Source organism: Medicago sativa, chromosome 1 (assembly GCF_051527215.1).
Source record: "Medicago sativa cultivar Bolivia chromosome 1, Bolivia_mono, whole genome shotgun sequence".
NCBI classification, from domain to species: domain Eukaryota; kingdom Viridiplantae; phylum Streptophyta; class Magnoliopsida; order Fabales; family Fabaceae; genus Medicago; species Medicago sativa.
The window spans coordinates 84,072,176-84,095,013 of record NC_140749.1 but is presented as its reverse complement, the minus strand read 5'-3'; the positions used below and the strand labels follow the sequence as shown (position 1 = coordinate 84,095,013).

Here is a 22,838-nt window from a genome sequence, read left to right as displayed (position 1 = left end):
AATTAGTTTTTATGTTTGAGGAAAAAAAAGGTTCGATTAGTACTTTTTTTATTGATAAAAAAACGGCTTGATTAGTTATTATGTTATCTTTTAGCAGCATATTCTAATGCAAATGTTAACTATAAATAAATAAATTTTCGTTAATCACGTATTTATATATTTTGAGCACAAGCAGAAACCCAAACCTTCTTTTCATCTAACATTTTTTCTTCTTCAAGTTTGTCAAACACCAATTTTATTATTTCTCATATATATATATATATATATATATATATATATATATATATATATATATTTCAACCACTTTCTCTCCTTTCAATCGATTTTTCTCTCTCATACACATGAGCCACGAAACAAACCCATGACCACATGTTTAAAGGGACCCAAAACTCTTACCGCTTGGACTAATTCATTATTGATTTTGTTACACTTTTTATTCTTGCATTGGACATTCATCTCATCATTTATATTTATTTTTATGATATTATTATAATTGTAAATTTAAATAAATTAAATGTAATATACTGACACGTGTATTCGTGCATACAAACTTATAAAACTTATTTAATATCTAACCCGGACAACGCCGGGTGTCTAAACTAGTATCTTTAAAGGAACGAGAGAGAGAGAGAGAGAGAGAGGGAGGGAGGGAGGGAGGGAGGGAGTTGTGCATGTCAATTAATTAACGAGATTACTTCACATGCATCAGCTTTAAAACTTTTAACATGAATCAAATGATTGAGTTCAAGAAATTAATGAATTTTGAAAAAACGGGTTCGATTATTGATACATAAGTTTTTTTCTCAAACTTTTTGTATTGGCCGACTTTAAATTATTAGAACTCATTCCCATGAGAATCATATGATTAACAAATAAAAAGCTTTTACCATGTGCATCCAATTACATTGCACAAGAACATCCGTTGATATCAGGTGCTACTCAAAAGACTTACACCAAATCTCAACCGTTAATTTGAATGAATTTTACTGTTGAAATTGTATAGACAAAAGAAACTAATAAAACACATTACAACTGATCGCAAATCTCCTTCGAAAAATTCTTGTACCAGTGAAAAGCCTTGCAACCTCGGATAAATAATGGAACCCATTAATTACCTAATAATCTAAAGAATAGATAATCAAGCCAACATCACTTGTAGATTCTACACCCTAAGCCTGTGTTTGGTTGAGGTGAAAAAGAGAAGAGAGAAGTTGGTGAGAGAGAAATTGAAGAGAGATAGCCAACTTCTCTTGTTTGGTTTGAGAAGAAATTGCTGAGAGAGATCATTAAAACGCGGGCCCCACTGCTTTTTTGTTTCCTTGCTGAACCGCGAAGAAAGGGGGAAGAAACAAGCTCTGCCTTTTTATTTCCATTGTTACCCTTGTTCTTGTCTTATTCATTCATAGTTTTTTCCATATTGTTGTTGTGCTACTGCTGCACCAACCGTTGCTTAATTGAGTGTCGTTCAACCATTACACTACATAGAAAGCTCTATTTTTGTTTTGTTTTGGGTGATTTAATGCAAACCCATTTAAAAGATGGTGCTTAATTCTTATGCAGCATAAAGCCATGATTTCTAATTGCGATAAGAATTGTTCTTTTGGTTGTTTTGTAAATCTTTTGCTCCAATTCGGGATGAGGGAGGGGACAACGAGATATATAACATGTGGGAAGAAGGGAGATCTAGATGAGTTTTTTTATTTTTTATTTAATGGGTATTTTAATTAATATAATTAGTTAAATTAATCTAATTGTTTTGTAAAAAAAAAAAATTAATCTAATTTTCTAGAGGGATTAATCTAATTATTTAAACAAAAGTAATTTAATCAATTAAAATATTTTTGTGAGATTTTTTATCTCAAGGGTATTTTTGTACTTTTTGACATCATCAACACTTCTCTCTTCTCTATTTCTTTTCTTTCTCTCTTATACCAAACAATCCATTAAATCTACTCTATTTCTCTTCTCTTTCTCTCTTCTCATACTCTCTCTTACCTATTTCTCTCTTCACAACTTCTCTTCTAAACCAAACACACTGTAAAAGAATTGAGATATCCAGGTGCTTGTAAAGGTTCTTTGGGTATGCGAAAATCATAATTGATTCCTAACGTGCCAAACTTTGGAACTGTTTCATGTTAGAAGTGCTCGATAGTTTCTTTGCTATGCGGTGGTAAAGGAAAGCCAAAGAAAGAAGAAGGAAGAAATTCTCAAACGAGATCCAGTGGGATAAGTTTTTGTTTGTTATTTTGTCATACAATTTCAACCGTAAGATTCATTAAAAATTAACTGTTGAGATTTGATGTAAGTCTTTTGACTAACACCTGATGTCAACGGATCCTCTCTCTATATATATATATATATATATATATATATATATGGGTTTTGTTACAAGCCACCCTTTGGTGGTGTCTTTTAACAAGTCACACCTTAAGGTGTGATTTTCACTTTTTAGTTATAACTTTGCTAAAAGACACCTTCATAAAAGTAAGTTTGTGTCTTTTCGCAAATGCTCATAGAGTAACTTGATAAAAGACACCTTCATAAAAGGTGTCTTCTATCATAACCCTATATATATATATATATATATATATATATATATATATATATATATATATATAAAAGTGATGTTTTTGTGCAATGTAATTGGATGCACATGGTAAAAACTTTTTATTTGTTAATCATAAGATTCTCATGGGAATAAATTAAAGTTCGGCAAATACAAAAGTTTGAGGAAAAATTTATGTATCAAATAATCGAACTCGTTCTTTCAAAATTTATTAATTTCTTGAACTCAATCACTTGATTCATGTTGAAAGTTTTAAAGCTGATGCATGTGAATTAATCTCGTTAATTAATTGACATGCACAAAATTTTGTACTAATATGTAAATTACTCTCTCTCTCGTTCCTTTAAAGATATTCCAACCCCTCATCTCATGTGCACAAAAAAAAAAAAAGACACCTCATCTCATGTTTTAAAACATGCATAATCCTCCATTCAAATATACTGAATTATATATTTTGATCCCAATTTATGTATATTTATGTTAACTTCCTTCTAACCATGTTAAACAATTATTTATTTTACCAAAATAACTTTTTTCTCTCTCCAATTCATCTATCGATTTTTTGGCCATCAATGGAGTTGTAATCCATTGCTCTTATTTTTTAAGCTTCGAAGTAGGTCTCTCTACAGTCCACCTATCATTTGAGGTTATAATACAAACACAACAACAATAACAAAGTGCATCATCTTTTTAAAAATTAAGAGGAATATATTAACATCAAACGCAACATGACTGACAAAATGAACTATATTTGAATGAGAAAGATGGAAGATATGATAGTGAACAAGGCTAAATAAAAGTTAATAGAATAATAAATATCTCTCTTCTCTCAAAAGTTAATAGAATAATATAAATTCAGAACAAAACATATAACTTTGCGTATTTCTCCTTCAAAAAAAAACTTTGCGTATTTGAATGGAGCATTGTAACAAAAATAAAATAAAAAATGGAGCATTGTGTATTGTAAAACATGAGAATATGATGTTTTAGTATCGTTATCTTTGAAGACGTATGGAGTAATTTACTCATTTGTTCAACCCTTTTGTTTTTACAAGAGAGGGCAAAGCCCAAAATCTTTTTAGTCAATTAATTAAAAATAAATAAAATTTAATTTCTCTTTAAAAAATAGATTAATTAACTAATTTTCATACATAGGTGTAAAATCATCCAATTAAAATTATTTATCATCTATTGTGTAAAAAAATAATATCATTCTTTTATCCATAAATTTGAGTTCAATTCATAAAAATACCAAAAAATTTAGATCAGATGTCATGATTGAGATTTGAACTGCGACTACTCTACTTATATGTGTAAGTTTTCAAATATTCTTTTTGTCATACCACTTTAAGTGCATTAAGATCAAGTCTAAAAACTTAATTTAATCGATAGCAATTTTTTTTTCCACTAAAAGTTGAACCCTAGGCGCGCCTTCAACTAAAAGCACATATATACCGCTAGGCATGCATCAAATTGTGATATTCTAGCAACAAATATAGTATATAATTACTTCTTTTGATCCAATATATATTAAAAAAAAAATTGGGTAATATTTCGGTGTGGCTATAGCCACACTCAGCCATTTAGTGAGTCCGCCCTTGCTCACAACCCATATTTGCAAGAGCGTCTGCAAGTGAATTCGCCTCATGATAAGAAAGACAAATCTTCACTTCTCACTCCAAAACAAGCAATCGGCAAATTTCTTGGATGATACGGAAACGAACAACGCTTCCATCCTTAAATATTTGCAGCGTGCGCACCACCACACTCGATTATTGACAAAAAACTAATATCTCCCTCTCAAAAAAAAAATCTAAATTAGTAGTAATTGGTATTTATCATAAGAGATAAATTAGTCTTCCTATTGTGCAAAAAAAAGTTGAATTTAATTTATTTTTTTTTAATTTTCACCATGAATTTTGGTAAAGTTCAGGTGAAACACGAAAATATAATAACCGAGTTATAAAGACAGTGAACGCAGATTTTGTGAAATTGAAATTGCAGATTACCATCACTGTGTCAAGTTCAAACTGATGGTTGTTTCGTTTTCTAGGGTTCTTCTATGAAATTGCAATCCACCGAACCGACGAGAAAATGAAAGACGATTCGGTGCACTCAAAACCTTGTAAGTTTCAAATTTCTCCTCTTTTCTTCATTCTACCCCTTTTTTTTTCAAGTTTCTGGTTGTTTCCCCTTAAAGGTTTTGCAGTAGACATTTTTTAACGAAATGATTTAAGTGTTGTTGAATATTGTTCTTATCGGAGTGATGTTGTAATCTTGTAACATTGTAAACCCTAATTTATTCAAATAATAATAGCCATGGAAATGTGTTCACTATTTGATTATTAGAACATGAAGTTTCTTTGAAGTAGAACAGAGCAACATAGGCACAAATGGATTTCGTAAAATATGCAATGACACACCAGTAATGCAGGCATTGTACACCAGAGAACTGCTTAAACAACTCATGTATTTTCGATGAATTATTGGGATTTAATTTTGTGGGATTCAAAACTCAGTAATAGATGAAATTCTTATTTCCTTAATTTCTGTCGTGTCAAGTATAGTACACACACAACCAACGATCTTCTGTTCATTAATAAGACTTTTTTTTTTGCACAAATAGCGACAGTTGTTGTGGGCATGATCATGAGGTGTAATTGATTATCAATTATCATATTGTGCATTCTTTTGATGCTTGTTGCTATGGCAACAACAACATAAATGTCTTAAAAAGAATGCACAATATGGCTCATGTTTTGTGGGTTATTGGGTTTGTCTTAAAAAAAAAAATCTTTTTCACTTGGTATTCTGCTGATAGTTTAAAAGAGCACTTATTTTTGTCTCAAGTTTTGTTATCAGGGTATATTCTTCTTAAACTTTGTCACTTAGCAGTCTGAGAGTTTGATATGGTTAATCAATGTTTTCTTATCTCATACATTTGGTTTGTGTTTTTCTTTGGAGATAATCTGGTCAAAGTCGTGGACCGCTTCTAAGCTAAGGAGGTGTATTTTGTTTTCCCCTAAATATAATGGTTATGATTTATTGGGTATTTTGATTGAAATTGCTTCTAATTATTATTTGTTCTCTAGGTATATACTTCTCAAAGTTTTATATTGTTAATCATTTTTTCGTCATCCCGTAAATTTGGTGTGTTTTATTTTCTTCTGAAATTCAATTTTATTTTATAATTATCTTTTTCGCTATCTTTCAAATTAGACCTGAAACCATTTTATCGTTATTAGTTACATAGTCAACATGATGAACTTTTCTTTATGGTTGAAACATTATGAACTTCAGAACAAATACAGTATGGGTTTCAACAAATAAACTAAACAAAGAAAATCAATCTGAATAAGTAGTGGTTTTTGATTGCACAGTGAGTTAATGTTTTAGCTTTGCCAGTGCAATCTCCATTTTTCTGGCTTTATCAGAGCAACCTCTTTTCTAATAGCATGTTTAAAAGTCGCAATACTGTTTGCGTTATTATGGCAGGTCATGAGATGACAGATATGGATGGAGATTTTACCATGGTTGTCTTAAATGATACACATGTCAGTGCTCTTGATGTGAAGCCTCTCAATAGTGAACCACCATCAGAGCCCCCCTTAGAGCCCATTGAAGGAATGGAGTTTAAATCATTTGAAGAAGCAAAGAGTTACTACACAAGGTACGCTCAGAACAAAGGTTTTAGTTTCCGCATGGGCCGTGTTACTAAGTCAAGAACAAACGGTATGATAATTGGTCAAGAAATTCTTTGTTCCAAGGAGGGGTTTCGAGCCAAAAAGTATGTGAAACAAGGAAATAGTAGTCTTATTACACATGATGAAACCAGGGTGGGATGCAAGGCACGGTTATATTTAAAGAAAAATAATGATATATGGATTGTTTCTAGATTTGTAAGTGACCATAATCACCAGCTGTTTTCTCCTAGAAGTGCACAGTCTCTTCGCGTACATAGAAAGAAAACTAAAGTGCAAAAGACACTTACTGATGTGCTTGATGAATCTGGTTTAGGCAAAACAACATCTGTCTTATGCACTGAAAGTGGCGGTATTGATAATTTTGGATCTAGCCAACAAGATGTTATCAATTACTTAAGTGTACAGAGACAAAAACAATTTGAAAACAGAGATGCTCAATTGATGTTATCATACTTTAAGAATTGTCAGTTGAAGAATACTGGGTTTTTCTATGCGTTTCAAATGGATGCCGAAGGAAAATTAACTAATTGCTTTTGGGTTGATTCAAGGTCTAGAGTTGCTTACAAATATTTTGGTGATGTGGTTACTTTTGATCCAACATACTTGAAAAATAAATACAAAACTCCTTTTGTTCCAATTACTGGAGTTAATCATCATCAACAATCAATTCTTTTTGGTTGTGCTCTCTTGTGGGATGAAACTGTAGAGAGTTTTGTTTGGTTGCTAAGTACTTGGTTAGAAGCAATGAATGGGGTTTGCCCTAAAACTATTATCACAGACCAACACACTGCTATCACCAATGCAGTTGCAAGGGTGTTTCCAAAGGTTAATCACCATTATTGCATGTGGCATATTGAGGAAAAAGTTCCAGAGCACATGAATCAGATCTATCATGGACACAGTGAATTTAAAAATCATTTTTACAAGTGCAGTCACCAATCTATCACAATTGAAGAATTTGAGTCTGAATGGGAAGCAATGATTGATAAATACGGGTTGCAAGATAATCAGTGGCTAGTGAAGATATACTCAATTCGATCAAAATGGATTCCTGCATATGTACATCATAATTTTTGTGCTGGAATGTCTACCACTCATAGGAGTGAAAGTATGAATAAGTTTTTTAAGGATTTCTTGAATTCAAGTACTCCATTGAGCAAGTTTCTGACACAATATGAGAAAGCTCTTGATGCACGTTACAACGAGGAAAGGGAGAAAACTGTCAAGACGATGAATTCAAAACCACTTTTGCGAACTTTATACCCCATGGAAGAAGAAGCTTCAAAAATTTATACAGGAAAATTGTTTGAGATATTTCAAGATGAGTTGGTTGGCTCTCAAATGTTTACCACAGAAAAAGTTGAATTTTCTGATGAAGTGGCAACATACAAAGTTCATGAAATTTACAAAGAGAAGCCTAAATATCATGTGACTTTTCATGTAACTTCAAAAGAAGCAACTTGTACTTGTCAAAAGTTTGAATCGTTTGGTATTCTTTGTAGGCATATCTTAACTGTGTTCCTAAAGAAAAAGGTACGTTATCTCCCTTCACAGTATGTTCTACAACGATGGACCCGAAATGCTAAGAAAGAAAAATTTGAAGGATTGACAATTGAAGAATTTGAAGGAGGAAACAAAGCTTCTAGCACTTCATTGTTTAATAGTGTTATGGTTCGTTCACTGGAATTTTCTGAAAGAGCTTCATGGTCAAAAAAACATCATGATATTGCAATTCAATGTTTGCAAAATGCAATTTCAAAACTTGATCTATTAGAGCTTGAAGAATCAAATGAGGAGTTTGTTAATTTGACATCTTAAGCTGTTCCTTCAGCCTCCCAAGTCTTCGTGCGTGAAAGGCAATTTGGAATAGCTTAAAACAGGTTCATTTGCTTGTAGTTATTGTAAGAAAAAGGTTCATTACAAACGTAGATGTCCAAGTTTAAATCAAGGTAGGTATCTCAAAACGCTCAAGCTTTTTATCTCTCAATAGTTTTTAATTTTCATTTTAACCATGTTTTTTTAAGAAGTTTTCATTTTAACCATGCTAAATTGATTATGTCATACATCATGCTTTTTAGGTGCGATATTATCAATGGTCAATTTTCAAACTCTAATGCTTAAGCTTCTAATTTGGTTGATTAAGAGATATTACTATCATTGTTTTATTTGAAATCTTTTATAATTACTATTTTGTTCCTAACAGTATTGTTGTTACTACTTGACATTGTAGGAAATTATGGAAGCATAACAATGGTTTGAATTCTGGGTTAGATCATACTAATGGGATCTCAAGTTATATTTTGTAAATATGAATGTTTTCTTGCTGTCATATCTTCTTCTCTGTCATACTAATTATTACTGTGGAAAATCCTTTTGACATTGAAATTGCTGAGGACAAGCATTGGGTAGTAAAACGACTCTTTGGTCACAGTCCTCTTTTGGTGCATTTGAATGGGACCATTATTTGGAGATATCTTTCTAGCTGGAAATAGGTTGGGTGCAGGTGGTAACAACATGTATCTAGTTATACTATAATGAGGGCTTAGTTTATTTCCATATAATCAAATTATCAATATCATGGCAACTTTAATTTACTTTTTATATTCAATAGATGTGGTGGTGTGGACATCATTCTGGGTAGCATATGTTCTTTCCTGTAATCTTTGTACTCTCCCACTCTTGTGGGACTTCGTGTGCCTTATATTTTCTTGGTGTTAGCATGCTTGCAGCATGCTACCATATGTGTTTTCACCATTATTTACTTTATGACACATTCTTACATTTGTTGACATTGTTCTGCCGTGTACTAGAAGAAAGAAATTAAAATTCTAGATTTCCAAAGAAAAAAAATCATGTATGAATTTTACAGGCATTCTTTCATTACAGAACTCTTTCTGGGGGTTTGCAGACCCATCTCTTTCTGGAAAAAGTTTTCTGGAAAAGTCTAAACGAATTAATACATTAATTCAAGCACAAGGCAGTATGCTGCAACTCTGCAGTGATCACTTTCAATATGCTGTCATGTAATCCAAAAATGCAGCAGAACATAAGCCTCACACACCAGCTATTCACGGCTCCACTCCTTTTGTAAATGGCCTATGCATTCCAAGTCAAGTGATATCACTACAAGTACCACGGTTGACTATAATGCTTTGTCCATAAATATGTAAAAATTTACTCTATAATTCTAAAATCAACTCTCTCCCAAAATTGAAACTATAGTTTTAAGTCAATATGGTCTGAGTCATCAAATATCAATAGTCAATAATTGAATCTTACACAATAGTCATCATTAAATCTCAAAATTCAAACAAATAATTTTTTTGGGTGTAAATCACTATCCTCGAATTATTTTTGACAATGAGTCTATTTCCAGCTAGATGTTCAGATTTTCTAAAGTCAATTATATTTGATAAACTGTCGCTAACATTAAATATATCATCTCTTTTTCGATTGAAATTTAAACTTTAATTCGATCCAATGTGACCTGGAAACAGCCTCTTGTGTAAAAACATGGTAAAGATGCGTACAATACACCAAATGGTGGGGCCCCCTCCCGGACCTTGCGTATGCAGGAGCTTTAGTGCACCGGGTTGCTCTTTGCCCGATCCAATGTGAAAGACTAGCTTGTTCTAACTATTCTAACTACTATACTCAAACTCGATTGTTAATTTATTTATGAATCATGCTAACTAGCTGTCTTAAGAACACTAGTTAACAAAACAAATGAACATGAGCAAGCTAGTTGCTTAATAATGACCACACTTAATTTGGTATAGGCCGGTGGCGGTGAATACAAAATGTTGCAAGGACACTCTTTTTCAAAATGTGAAGTGTGAAATGCACAAATTCACCTTATCATTAGCAAATTATTAGTTGCAACAACTACGTGTCAATATTGTGTAGCATTACTCTTTTGGTGAGTCAGAGTCACAAACCTGAATTACCATTTGAAGAAAGACCACAAAAATCAATAAGCCATGCCACCATATAGTATCAAATTATATACCTTTTGCCGACCACACATAAACCCACATTTTTCAAACTTATAGTTCACCCACCACTAACCACGTGTTCAATTTCTATCATTTTCTTCTGTAAATAAAACACTATACACTTATGACGTTGTCCCATATATAAAACACCATGCCAAACTATTTAGTTAATTAGCTTGGTTCTTTCAGTAATAGTAAGAACAACACACTAGCATGCAAGTGTAGCTTGTCATGGCTTCTTTATTTACGTGTTATTGTGTTGTTGTTACGTTGTTATTGGTGAGTTTTTGTAGTTGCATTTCGAGTCAGATTGAGTTGGGGTCTAGATTATTGGCTAGTAAGGACCAAGTTTGGGTTTCTGATAATGGTACATTTGCTATGGGGTTTACTCCATCAAAAACTGATAACCATTTGTTCACGTTGGGCATTTGGTTTGCTAGGCTACCAGGAGATCGAACTATTGTTTGGTCACCCAATAGGTACTGCTTCTATTAGTATCATCGTCACTACTTTCTGCACTATCATACTCTATTTTTGCATATATTATTAATGAACTGATTAAATATTAATATTAATTTATACTGCATCAGTCACTAAATAATATAGAACTCTATTCACTAAATCACAAGATTAAAAAAAGTTGATAGTAGTATTAAATTTGTTAAACAGTTGATGTTTTTTCACCAACATTACATTGGTCCGAGTAAAATTAGACACGGGTCCCCTAAGCAAAATCCTGGATTCGAGCTTTGTAGATGAAAAAAAATATAGTTAGGAGAAAAGACTCCACTACTCTATTAAAGATGACTAGCAAAATTATCCAGCGGAGATTAGTCATCGACAAAGATGATGAATATTACAAAAAGAAAAGTAATTAAAATTTTATGAATATTATTTATATTGAGTTTTCATCATATTTCATCTTTCTTCTAACGTATTGAATTTTCTTTCTTAATCCAATTAGAAACTCTCCTATATCTAAAGAAGCAATTTTGGAGCTTGACACAACAGGAAACCTTATTCTCATAGACAAAAAAATCACCATATGGGCCACAAACACTTCAAATGCTAATGTAGAATCAGCAACCATGTCAGAATCAGGCAACTTCATCCTTCACAACATAAACAACCACCCTATATGGCAGAGTTTTTCTCAACCTTCTAACACACTCCTTCCAAACCAGCCTCTAACAGTTTCTTCAGAATTAACATCACCAAAATCTTCATCTCATGGTGGCTACTATGCTCTCAAAATGCTTCAACAACCAACTTCCTTAAGCCTTGCACTAACTTACAATCTTCCAGAAACTTACCAAACTTTGGATGAAAATGAATCATCATATGCTAACTATTCTTATTGGCAAGGTCCTGAGATTTCCAATGTAACCGGCCAAGTTATTGCGGTTTTGGATCAAGCCGGAAGCTTTGGAATTGTATATGGAGATTCATCTGATGGTGCAGTTTATGTGTATAAGAATGATAATGATGATGCAGGTTTGGCTTCTGCAATTCATCAGTCTAAGCCGTTAACCGTTCTTCGGAGACTAACACTCGAAGAGAACGGAAATTTGAGGTTATATCGTTGGGAAGACGTAAATGGATCGAAACAATGGGTGACACAATGGGCTGCAGTTTCAAATCCATGTGATATTGGAGGAATTTGTGGTAATGGAGTTTGTAAATTGGATAGAACTAAGACAAATGCATCTTGCACTTGTTTGCCAGGAACTTCTAAAGTTGGTAGAGATGGACAGTGTTATGAGAATTCATCTCTTGTTGGAAAATGTACTAATGGCCAAAATGAAAACATGACATCAAAGTTTAGAATTTCAATGGTGCAGCAAACTAATTATTATTTTTCTGAGTCTTCAATAATAGCTAATTTTAGTGAGAATGATGTTTCTTCTTTATCAAAATGCGGTGATGCATGTTTATCAGATTGTGATTGCGTTGCTTCTGTTTATGGACTAAATGAGGAGAGACCATTTTGTTGGGTATTGAGGAGTTTAAGTTTTGGTGGTTTTGAAGATACAAGTTCTACTTTGTTTGTGAAGGTTAGAGCCAATAGTTCATGGACACCGGAAGGACAAGATGGAAGGTCTAATAGTTCTTCTGATGGAATGGGGAGGGCTAAGGAGAAGGCTGTGATTATTCCAATTGTTTTAGGAATGATTGTTCTCATTTTTTTACTATGTATGTTACTTTATTACAGTGTTCATAGAAAACGAACTTTAAAAAGAGAAATGGAAAGTTCATTGGTCTTATCAGGTGCTCCAGTGAATTTTACATATCGCGCTTTGCAAATCAGGACGAGTAACTTTTCGCAGCTTCTAGGAACAGGTGAGTGTATCATTTATTGAATTTCATAGTAAAGAGGAAGGAGTGAATAGGGAATTTCATCTTTAAATTTGAAATGATTGGTCAAATTTGTCTCTGATTTTTACGCACCGGCAACTTTGCTACTGTGGTCCTTATGTTAAGTTTAATTGTTACACAACATGATGTGGCACATTAAATGAAGATGATGTAGTTCACGTGGACTCCATAATCCATATCACTACCACATCCTCATGGACAAAATTGTTTATTATAATTATTTTAGGATAACGCATAGGAGTTACTTTGGTTTTAAAATATGGGGAAGAGTGACATTTAGGCTATTGCTGATCAAAATAATAACAGTCAATTTTGTATGTGGAGACGTGATTTTGATGTGAAGTCCACGTGGATCGTCACATATTCATTTAACGTGTTACATGATGTTGTCTAATGACTGAACTTAATGGAGGGACTGTTTTGATTGATGTGTCACAGGGAGAGAAGTTAGGCTTTCAGTAGAATTTGTTGCTAACAGTTTATATATTTTTTAGGTGGATTTGGAAGTGTGTATAAAGGAAGCCTAGGAGATGGTACTCTAATTGCAGTGAAGAAACTTGACAAGATTTTGCCTCATGGAGAGAAAGAATTTATCACTGAAGTAAACACAATTGGCGCTATGCATCATATGAACTTGGTTCGTCTATGCGGCTTTTGTTCTGAGGGACCACACAGGTGTGTACTATATTTACAATTTTATCATTCTTTACCTGATCAAGCGAATATTGCTTGAATTGAATTTAACTCATTCATAAGACGTAAAATCTCAATGGTTTAATTGGCTTGAGCAATATTTGTTTGGCAGGCTTCTGGTGTATGAGTTCATGAAGAACAGTTCATTGGATAAATGGATCTTCCCTTCATATCGAGGGCGAGATAGATTGCTAGATTGGCAAACTCGTTTCGATATAGCCATAAATACTGCACAGGGGATTGCATACTTTCATGAGCAATGCAGAAATAGGATAATACATTGTGATATCAAACCAGAAAATATATTGTTAGATGAAAACTTTTGTCCTAAGGTATCTGATTTTGGACTGGCAAAATTGATGGCAAGGGATCACTCTCAAGTGGTAACAATGGTTAGAGGTACTAGAGGTTATTTGGCACCTGAATGGGTTAGTAATCGACCTATAACTGTAAAAGCAGATGTTTACAGCTATGGTATGCTTCTTTTAGAAATCATTGGTGGTAGGAGAAATCTTGACTTGTCCTTTGATGCAGAAGACTTCTTCTATCCTGGTTGGGCTTACAAGGTATATTTCATATGCTTCTTTTATAGTATATCAGCATTTCGGCCTAGGACCGTAGTTGTAATTGTCGAGCAATCTAGTTTCTCTAATTTAGGTCATAGCTAATTAGTCCCTTAAGTTAAAGAACATCAATCAATTTCATCCTCAATCAAAACATCTCTATAGTAAACATCTATCCAAACCAGTGAAAGATTTACATACTGACTTGAACAGTCTCTTGAAGCATCAAGATAGACCTAAAACATTTAAAATTGTGGTGCTAATTTTAGAAAAACCACTAAGTTGACCGAAGTTGTTCAATTAATGAGACTGAATTGCTATCTCGTAAATTCTATAGACGAAATTGACCGACACTTACAATTTTAATAACTAAAACGCTCATTTACTCGAATTTAAATTAACGTCACCTTTCCATTCTGGCATTTTATTCTTGTTTCTCCTCCTAGGAACATTAGACATATACATATCCAACCACTTGAAAATACTGATAGCATAATGTTTGGTTATTATAGGAGATGACAAATGGATCAGCAATCAAAGTGGCAGATAGAAACTTAAATGGAGCAGTTGATGAAGAAGAGCTAATGAGAGCTTTAAAAATTGCCTTTTGGTGCATACAAGATGATGTTTCCATGAGACCACCAATGGGAGAAGTGGTGAGATTACTTGAAGGTCAAGGTTCTAATAGCATAAATATGCCACCAATGCCACAAACAGTACTAGAGTTAATTGAGGAAGGGTTGGACCATGTCTACAAAGCTATGAAAAGAGAGTATAACCACTATAGTTCATTCACCATTACCAGTCATCTTACATCTCATGCAACATGTAGCAATTCCACAATGTCACCAAGATAGTGTATAAATGGTAGCATAGATACATTTTGAGCTGAAGTTGTAATTGTTTGCTTTCTTCAAAAGCTAAGAATTTTTCTTTTGTACCATCCAAAAATAAAACTCATTTTGTCCTAAAATAATTTTATTTTTTTGCAACAAAATTTTGTTTGAAATAACTGATATTTTCAATTTTCAGCACAGACATTCATTGTTTTTTTTCTTCTTTCCAATTGTATGCTCTAATTTATATTGTTTACAACACTCTCAATTAAACATCTTTTACTTTACATTTGTGATAATGATAAACACACCAATACATAATAAAATTACTTTAGATATATACACCAATACTTTTCATTATATATTTTTCTTAATACACGTGAAATGATCAAATAGATAAATTATTGTGAAACTGAGGGAGTATAATTTAAGGGGGAAAAAATATGATGGAAGGTTATATTCTTTTTGTTTACGGTTGTATTGTATAACTTGTATAAATAGATTTTGTAAAAAAAAAAAAAAGCTTGTATAAATAGATATGTTAAGCGTGCTATCATACCAACGCTAATGTATCAGATACTATCATAACTCTGCACTTAAACATGTTTGGGCGAGAGTACTACTAAGATGGGTGATCTCCTTAGAATTCCTTGCACTTCGACTACCCTTTTTGTAAAAAAAAAAAAAAAGATGTGTTGAAAAAACTTGTATAAATAGATGAATTTTGAAGCTTTGTTACAAAAAGGGTAGGGGAGGTACAACACAAGGATAAAAAAGTATGTTTGGTGAACCAAAAAATAAGCAAAATCTAACAAATTTTATTCTATTTGAATCTATTACTCTAAAACAGTTCTTCAATCAAGTTCTTATATGCAATTAAATGAAAAGAAATGATAATTTAACAAATGTAACTATTTTTTTTATTACATCAAACATTTAAATGAAATCATATAGAAAAAATTAAACTAAATTAACTACTTTATTATTTTATTTTTTTTAACAAAAACTAGTATTTTTCTTAATTTATAAAGCTTTGTCAATCAAAGAAATGCAATTATCTTCTTAACTCAATCACAATTGAACAACAATTCTATCTTCGAAGCTAAAATTTGATACTTTTGATTCTAAAATTAATTATAAACCTAATTTTATTGTTGAACTAGTGAATATTAATTTTAAACCTAATTTTATTGTCCTCGTGAGCTTACCTCAGTTGGTGGGGACAATGCAAGGTCCGGGTTCAAACCCCTGCCACCAAAAAAAAAAAACTAATTTTATTGATAAACTCATATATGTAATTAAACATAGACCATTTGATATTTAAATAATTTTCAAGTAAAATTAATTTTACAACGTTAATTTATTCAAGATCAACTTTTGACGTCAATAGTTTGTTAAATTTTTTTTTTGACACCAATAGTAACTACCACTCTGTTATCACGTGCCATCATGTAATGTGTATCCATTGATCCACCACCGTAAACAAATACTTACCGTCGTGATGTCCTAAAACCTCCACATCTGTTATATATCACCGCCGCTATCCACCGTAACAAAAAACCCTATCACAATTCAATTCGCATCGAAGATGGAGAAGATGCATTACGCGGAAGAATTAGTCCGCGAATTTCTCGTCTTCCGAGGATTCACCACCACACTCCAATCTTACGAAACCGAATTACGAACCGACGTCGGAAAATCATTTCACGTTGATAAAATTCTCGACCTAATTTTCTCCATTTACATTCCTAATTTTCACATCGATAAATTGATTTCACTTCTCTCTTTTTTCAAACATTATCTCTCTTCATCTTCCCAATCCACACTCCTTTCATCATTCTCCAAATTGGAAGCTTCCATTCTACGATTCTACGTTGTTCATGCTTTGCAATCCAATAAGAGGGAAAAAATTGTTGAGTTTTTCGATGTTTATGGTTCTGATTTGTTGCAGAGTTCTTCTCAGGAGGATTGGACTCAATGGTTTGGTGCGTTTTTGGGTTTGCATTGTTGTTTTTTCTGATTTTGTAATGAAATTTGAGTTTATGAGTGTGATCATGAGATTTTGTGTTGTATTGCAGTGATTCCTTATGTGAAGAATCCACAATTGGATCCTCAATTTCGAGTATTTTTCGGGAAGGAGTGGAGTCAGGCGTTACATCTTTCTGTTAGAAATTTCTTTAGTGAGATCTTCAATGCTACTCATATCCTTCATAACATCTTTTTCGAAGGAAAAAACAAAAATTTCTCTTGTTTAAGTTTGATATTTTGTGATTCAGGTGTAATTGCAGATTCTTAGGTACATATGGTTTGCTAAATATCTGGTTTTAGAATTGTTAATAGTTTTAAAAGAAGGTTAAAGGGTGTGATCAAAATTAATAATAGGTTGATGCAATGTTGTGCTACTGCTATGAAGCACTCCACATAGATAAATATAGGGTGTTTATTGGTACAACCCCGTCTGGAGAGTGATTTCCGGTGCAAAGGGATGGACAAAATGATTGTAGAAGGTTTCTAGGTGAAGCTGTGAAGGGATACATGAATAACCAAATTTAAGTTTGAATGGCAGGAATAAATTCAATCTTACAATCCCTCTTATTCCAATGTAAATTTGGTTCGTTCATGTGTTCTTTTATGAAAAAACCTTTCAAGAGCTACTTATTGCTTGTGCCTTGTCATCATTTTACATTGGTGATCACTCATCACCCTGAGTGTCACAGTCTCACATATACAACTTTTCTATAGAATATATGTTTGGCTTAAATGCAATTTTGGCCCCCTTATTTCCAGAAAAAAGATGTTTTGGTCCCCCTTCCCCCCAACCCGATTTTCAAAACCGTCCTCCAATTTCACTTTTTTTTTTCTTTCTGAATTTTCATCCCTCATCTCATTTTTGGGTCATTTTTGTTGATTTGGCCTTTTCAATAATGACATGGCAACACTTATTAGGCCTCTTTTTGCTGACATGGATATTCTGTGTGGCCATATAAGCTCCGCAGCGTCATTAGTGAATAGGCTGTATGAGCAAAAATTACCCGAAAATGGGGACGGGGTGGAAAATTCAGAAAGAAGAAAAAAAGTGAAATTGGAGACCAAAAAACTGTTTTTTAAAATGGGGGACCAAAACTTCATTTCTAAAAAATAGAGGGACCAAAACTTCATTTCTAAAAAATAGAGGGACCAAAAGTGCGTCAAAGCCTATATGTTTTTTGATTTGATTTTCTTATGACTTCTGAATTCACAATTTCATCAAGTCGCTCTGTAATTATCCTTAATAAAATCACGTCTCCCTGCTCTACTGAAGATTAGTTCAGAGATGAATTCTACCAACATACTCAAAAGAGATATCACACAGCTAAACATCAAATTGTCAGAACTTCAGGCTTTACTCAATGAGAAAGAAACTCAATTAAGGCAGTTTAGAAGGTAAGCATTTTTTTATTCAATACTCGAGTCTAATGAAACATGTTTACCTTTCTAATTAATTTGGATTGAAGTATGGAAGGAAGTATTAGCTCATCAAGCAATTTGCGCGAAGAAAGTACTCATGTATCAAAAGATTCTTCAGAGATTGACCAAGATATAGTTGTGGGTGAACCTGGAAATGCTCAGTCCGAGTTTATAAGCTCCAAGTCTGGTGATGATTCAACTTTCATATTGAATGACTATCTGGAACATGGCAGAGCTGGCAATACCACTCTAAAAGGTCATGACAGTCCCCATATAGGCAGACAGATATACTTCAAGGCCGCTTCCTCTGTGTGAAGTGGTATTTAGTAGTTGCTTTTGTATTTGATTTTTAAGCAAGTTGATGACTACTTTCTATGGATCGATAGACTTATTAAAATTCATGTGCTGACATCTTCTATGTTGAGTTATTGTTCTAACAAGATAACTAGTTATTAAGTGTATGGAGAAGGTAGATAGTGTTAGATGTTAGTTAGTAAATTCTGAGAAGTAAATGAAATCGTCTTGCAATATGACTATGTATACAACCTTAAGACAAATGATGATATTGCTTATACTGCAACTTGCTGTAACTTGTAAGCATGAATTTCTCTGAAATAATATATTGATTTTGAACGAGGAGAGACAGTATGTTTTGGTTTCAAATGATGGTGTTAGTTGCGGACCCTGCAAAATATTGATTCAGTTGCAGAACTCATGGAAATGAAACAACAAAGCTTTGTATTTTTTATTTAGCATTGAAACAAAGAAACAATCAAATTTTTTTCTATTATTTATTATTTCTGAAAAATTGGATGCATTGTATTAACTTGACCGCTCCTAATCTTGATGCACTTTATCCTTCCAAACCACATCTAATTTTATGTATGCTGAATAAATTGGTAATTTTATGTATGCTGAATAAATTGGATTTTGGTTGAGATTTGCAATATCAGTGACCATTGATTATATTTTTGGAATTAAAAAATTAACAATTAATTTTGTGGCAGAAAACGATGGAGAATTGTCTGGTGAAGAAGACTTTGCTGAGGTCAAAGTAGAGCACCAGGTAATATTTGTGCATAGAGCCTTATTGGTGTTCTATTTCCCCCTTTGTTCTGCATTTTCGTGTTACTCTCAACTATCAAGAACATAGTAGGTTTTCAATGGAATCTGTGTAAATATGAAATCATTATGGATTGTAGGAAACTTTTTTGGGGCACACCAGTCCAATCAGCCGGTGCCGCTTCTCTGCGTCTGGAAACAATATTGCCAGTGCTTCTCTAGATGGAACTGCCAGGTACTCTCTCTGGGAGGTGATGTAAATAAACACATCAAGATTATTGCTTAATTGGAAAAGTAGGACGGTCTTTATCTAATTATTAGTCTCGACTGCAGATTGCTAGGCTGTAGCCTTCAATCATCTGCCACTATTTATAACCTTATGTGTGGATGTATCAAGAGCAATGCCGTCAACAACGTATAAAAATTAAATAAAAGATTGAAATGCTTATAAAAAATGGAAGATGGATATAAAGTTTATTGGCACTACATTTTAGTTTGGAAATTGGAAACAGCCTTTTATAATGGTTATTTTCAGCAATGTTTTTTCTTTACCTTTCTCAAAATATATGTAACGCCCTTTTAGTTTAATGAAATCTCAAAAAATTTGGTCTTGTTTCTTTTGATAAAGGATATGGACATATGATGCATCAACTCCGGCTTCTAGAAATGCAACCATATATTGTGGCACTGAAATTTTGTCACTTGACTGGGAATGCAAATCAGACCGATTGGTATGTGAGTTGATTTTCCATGGTGATTGAAATTATTCAATTCTATTGATTATATGAGATTGTAAATTATAATAATTGAGTTGTTCCTCTTGCTAAAAGCTTCTAATAGGTACATCCGATGCTTGCATTAAGGCATGGAACGTGGACGCTAAAAGAGTTGTTTGTGACCTTAACACAACAGAAGCATTTCCTAGGTATTTCCTAATTATAACCTTTTCATGTGTATTACTTTCGTCTGTCTGACTCATGTATGTGATCTTACAGTGTACTGGACATAAAGTGCAGTCCGGTTGAACCTATTTTTGTGTCTGCAGCAGCATCTGGAGGGTATGCATCACAATTTTTATTATTGAGTTCTTTACTGTAATGGTAGATTTGCTGAATTTGATGAATTGAATATTGATCCTCTGTTTAACACGATATTAGTCCAGTTATGTACTGATGGGCTTTAATTTGTACACATAGGCCCAAATGTTCAAGGCCCACTTAGAGGGAGAGTTAGTTACACGAGAGAAAGAAAGTGGAGTTGGTTTTATAAAGGAATGAGAAGAGAGAGTAAGGGGTATCTTAGATCATTATTCAGTTAGAACCTTAGGGTTTGGGCAGAGAGAGAAATGTCTTTTCTCTGAGGAGAGCTTTTGCGTTTGGATTACGGGGGTTAATCTTCGGTAATATTTTCCCTTTCAATCAATAATCCTAATTTTCTGTTCTCTGTTAATTTGGTTTCTATCATGTACATTTTCTATTTTGATTTTGGGCACAATAATTAAAGTATGGTAAAACACTGCTGGTTTAGGGTATTCCACCTTTTATTATGCTCTAAATGAACAACCTTTCTGTTGATTATTTTTTGTTAATAGTACACTGTTAAGTGTTGATTCATTTTAGTAAGGAATTATGAGGTCCATATTGTCTGTGTAGGTCTGGTTCTAACTATTTTGACAACCTGGGTTTCGCCTCACTGACTGTATGGAACATGAAGACATGGAAAGCCATGGTATGTGCTTCTTTGTATATAGTGGTTATGTTTTTGTCATTCAATGTTTATGTTTAATTTTGGATTCCATAAAGACAGTCCTTCCTCTTGGAGAAGATCCACCGGCAATTACTTCTCTATGTTTCAACCACAATGGGAAAATTTTAGCAGCTTCTGCTGTGGATGGAATGATTCACATGTTTGGTATCCTTAATTTAATTCATTTGGTTGCTTCTGTGCATTTATTTATTTTGTGATTCATTCATTAAGTAAATATTGTTTATAGCTTGTATTTAGATTTTAGAAGTTACATGAAATAAAAATGTTGCGATTTTATTTTTCTTTTCAAAGATAAGAAAACGTAGTTTGAATGTACTAGTAGCATGGGGTCACATGGTTTGAAAATCATGTCATCCTTAACAATCCAAAAGACATGTCTGCTGGTCTACAAATCACTGGCTGGCCTGCACATGATTCTTCCATCAGTTCTATTCTTTTTGGACCAGATGAGACTAGCATTTTTAGCCTCGGCTCTGATGGGAAGGCAAGTACTATTAATTTGATGTTATTCATGTTTGTGAAATAGATTGTAAACTTCATAGTAATGGGTTCTTCGTTAACAGATTTTTGAGTGGAGCTTGCAAAATCAAGGCCAAATCTTGTGGTCAAGAGACTGTAGTAGGTATATTTCTAGTTTAACACCTTATGATTAAACTCATAATGTTTCCTTTTTCTTTTTGTGCCAATACCATCCAAAGATTGCAAAATTAGATAAATGAAATGAAGGGATTTCATAATGGCTGGTCCTTTTCTAAGGACCGCCTTTCTTACCAAGGAAAATGTGTACACATTTTCAAACAGTACACATGTGTATATTTTACTTAGAACATTACTAATAGTATAATTACTAATAGTATAAAATCACGCAACAATTCAAATTATGGAGATGGATCTAATCACATGATTCACATTAGTTACAATCGGATCCAATGCATTTGTGGCGTTGTAGGACCCTTTTTTTTTTGCTAATGAGAATATTTGAGCTCATTCATGCTATATGAGGGATAATGTTGTATCTTCATTCCATTATCCTTGCTTTTAGATATGGTTGAATAACTAATTCTGAGCTTGATGTTTTTCACATTTTGTAGGTACTGTTACCCCAGTTCAAATTATTACAGACATGATATGGCATTAGATGCAAATGGGAGGAGACTCTTGGTAACATCCAGTTCAGATAGAGCACCCATATATCAGGTTGATGTTTCTTGAGTTCTTCTGCATCCATCGTGATTATACCTTCCCTTAGAAGGGATTATAATTCACTTATTTGCACTTTAATTTGACTTGTAAAAGGAATTAAATTTTGGTATAAATGTTTCTAATTATCTCGTTAGTTATCTGAAAGTGGCAGTGTCTGTCTGTCTTGCCAGGTTCAGGGTCATTTGAATGGTTGGAGAACACTTTCTCACGGTGCTCCTATCACTGCTGTAGATTGGCACCCGACCTTGCCTATTTTCTTGACTGGTTCAGCTGATAACTCTGTCCGAGTAACATCTTTACTATCATAGTGCTCCATTCTTGGAGTGTTCATTCATTCTTTGGCGAGCATTTAATTAGGTTAAATGGGATTTTTATGTTGTAATTTATTGCTCTCTTGCTCATTATAATGTATATGGCTGCTAACTCTGTATATTTCTGTGACTACAGCTAGGATGTGTATATTCATGCAGTTTGCTTGTATGTGTTTTTCTATATCCTGTTCAGTAATTTGAGTGAAATGAATACGTTATAATTATACCACTAAATATATTTATCATTTTTTTCACTTGGAATGGATAGGTCACCATAGGGATTTGGTTTTAACATTGGCAATGGTTTCTCTCTCT

The 22,838-nt window shown here is 33.2% G+C and overlaps 3 protein-coding genes across 3 annotated transcripts; all 3 read left to right on the top strand.

The window, feature by feature from the left end:
• Positions 1–4,545: 4,545 nt before the first annotated feature.
• LOC146958330 (protein FAR1-RELATED SEQUENCE 5-like) lies at positions 4,546–9,059 on the top strand. Its single transcript, XM_085739826.1, has 3 exons — positions 4,546–4,691; positions 6,062–8,219; positions 8,501–9,059. The coding sequence occupies exons 1-2, from the start codon at positions 4,661–4,663 to the stop codon at positions 8,086–8,088; spliced, it is 2,058 nt and encodes a 685-aa protein (XP_085595952.1). The 5' UTR covers positions 4,546–4,660; the 3' UTR covers positions 8,089–8,219; positions 8,501–9,059.
• A 1,379-nt stretch (positions 9,060–10,438) lies between these two features.
• LOC146958329 (Protein kinase superfamily protein) lies at positions 10,439–14,906 on the top strand. The gene is made up of 5 exons (XM_085739825.1): positions 10,439–10,744; positions 11,230–12,605; positions 13,136–13,316; positions 13,447–13,900; positions 14,410–14,906. The coding sequence occupies exons 1-5, from the start codon at positions 10,497–10,499 to the stop codon at positions 14,752–14,754; spliced, it is 2,604 nt and encodes an 867-aa protein (XP_085595951.1). The 5' UTR covers positions 10,439–10,496; the 3' UTR covers positions 14,755–14,906.
• Positions 14,907–16,182: 1,276 nt separating this feature from the next.
• Positions 16,183–22,777, top strand: LOC146958328 (uncharacterized). The gene is made up of 15 exons (XM_085739827.1): positions 16,183–16,718; positions 16,812–16,934; positions 18,015–18,156; positions 18,228–18,436; positions 19,188–19,246; positions 19,383–19,477; positions 19,871–19,973; positions 20,073–20,167; positions 20,238–20,300; positions 20,895–20,970; positions 21,045–21,153; positions 21,381–21,493; positions 21,573–21,631; positions 22,101–22,206; positions 22,383–22,777. The coding sequence occupies exons 1-15, from the start codon at positions 16,322–16,324 to the stop codon at positions 22,518–22,520; spliced, it is 1,887 nt and encodes a 628-aa protein (XP_085595953.1). The 5' UTR covers positions 16,183–16,321; the 3' UTR covers positions 22,521–22,777.
• The last annotated feature ends 61 nt before the right edge of the window (positions 22,778–22,838 follow it).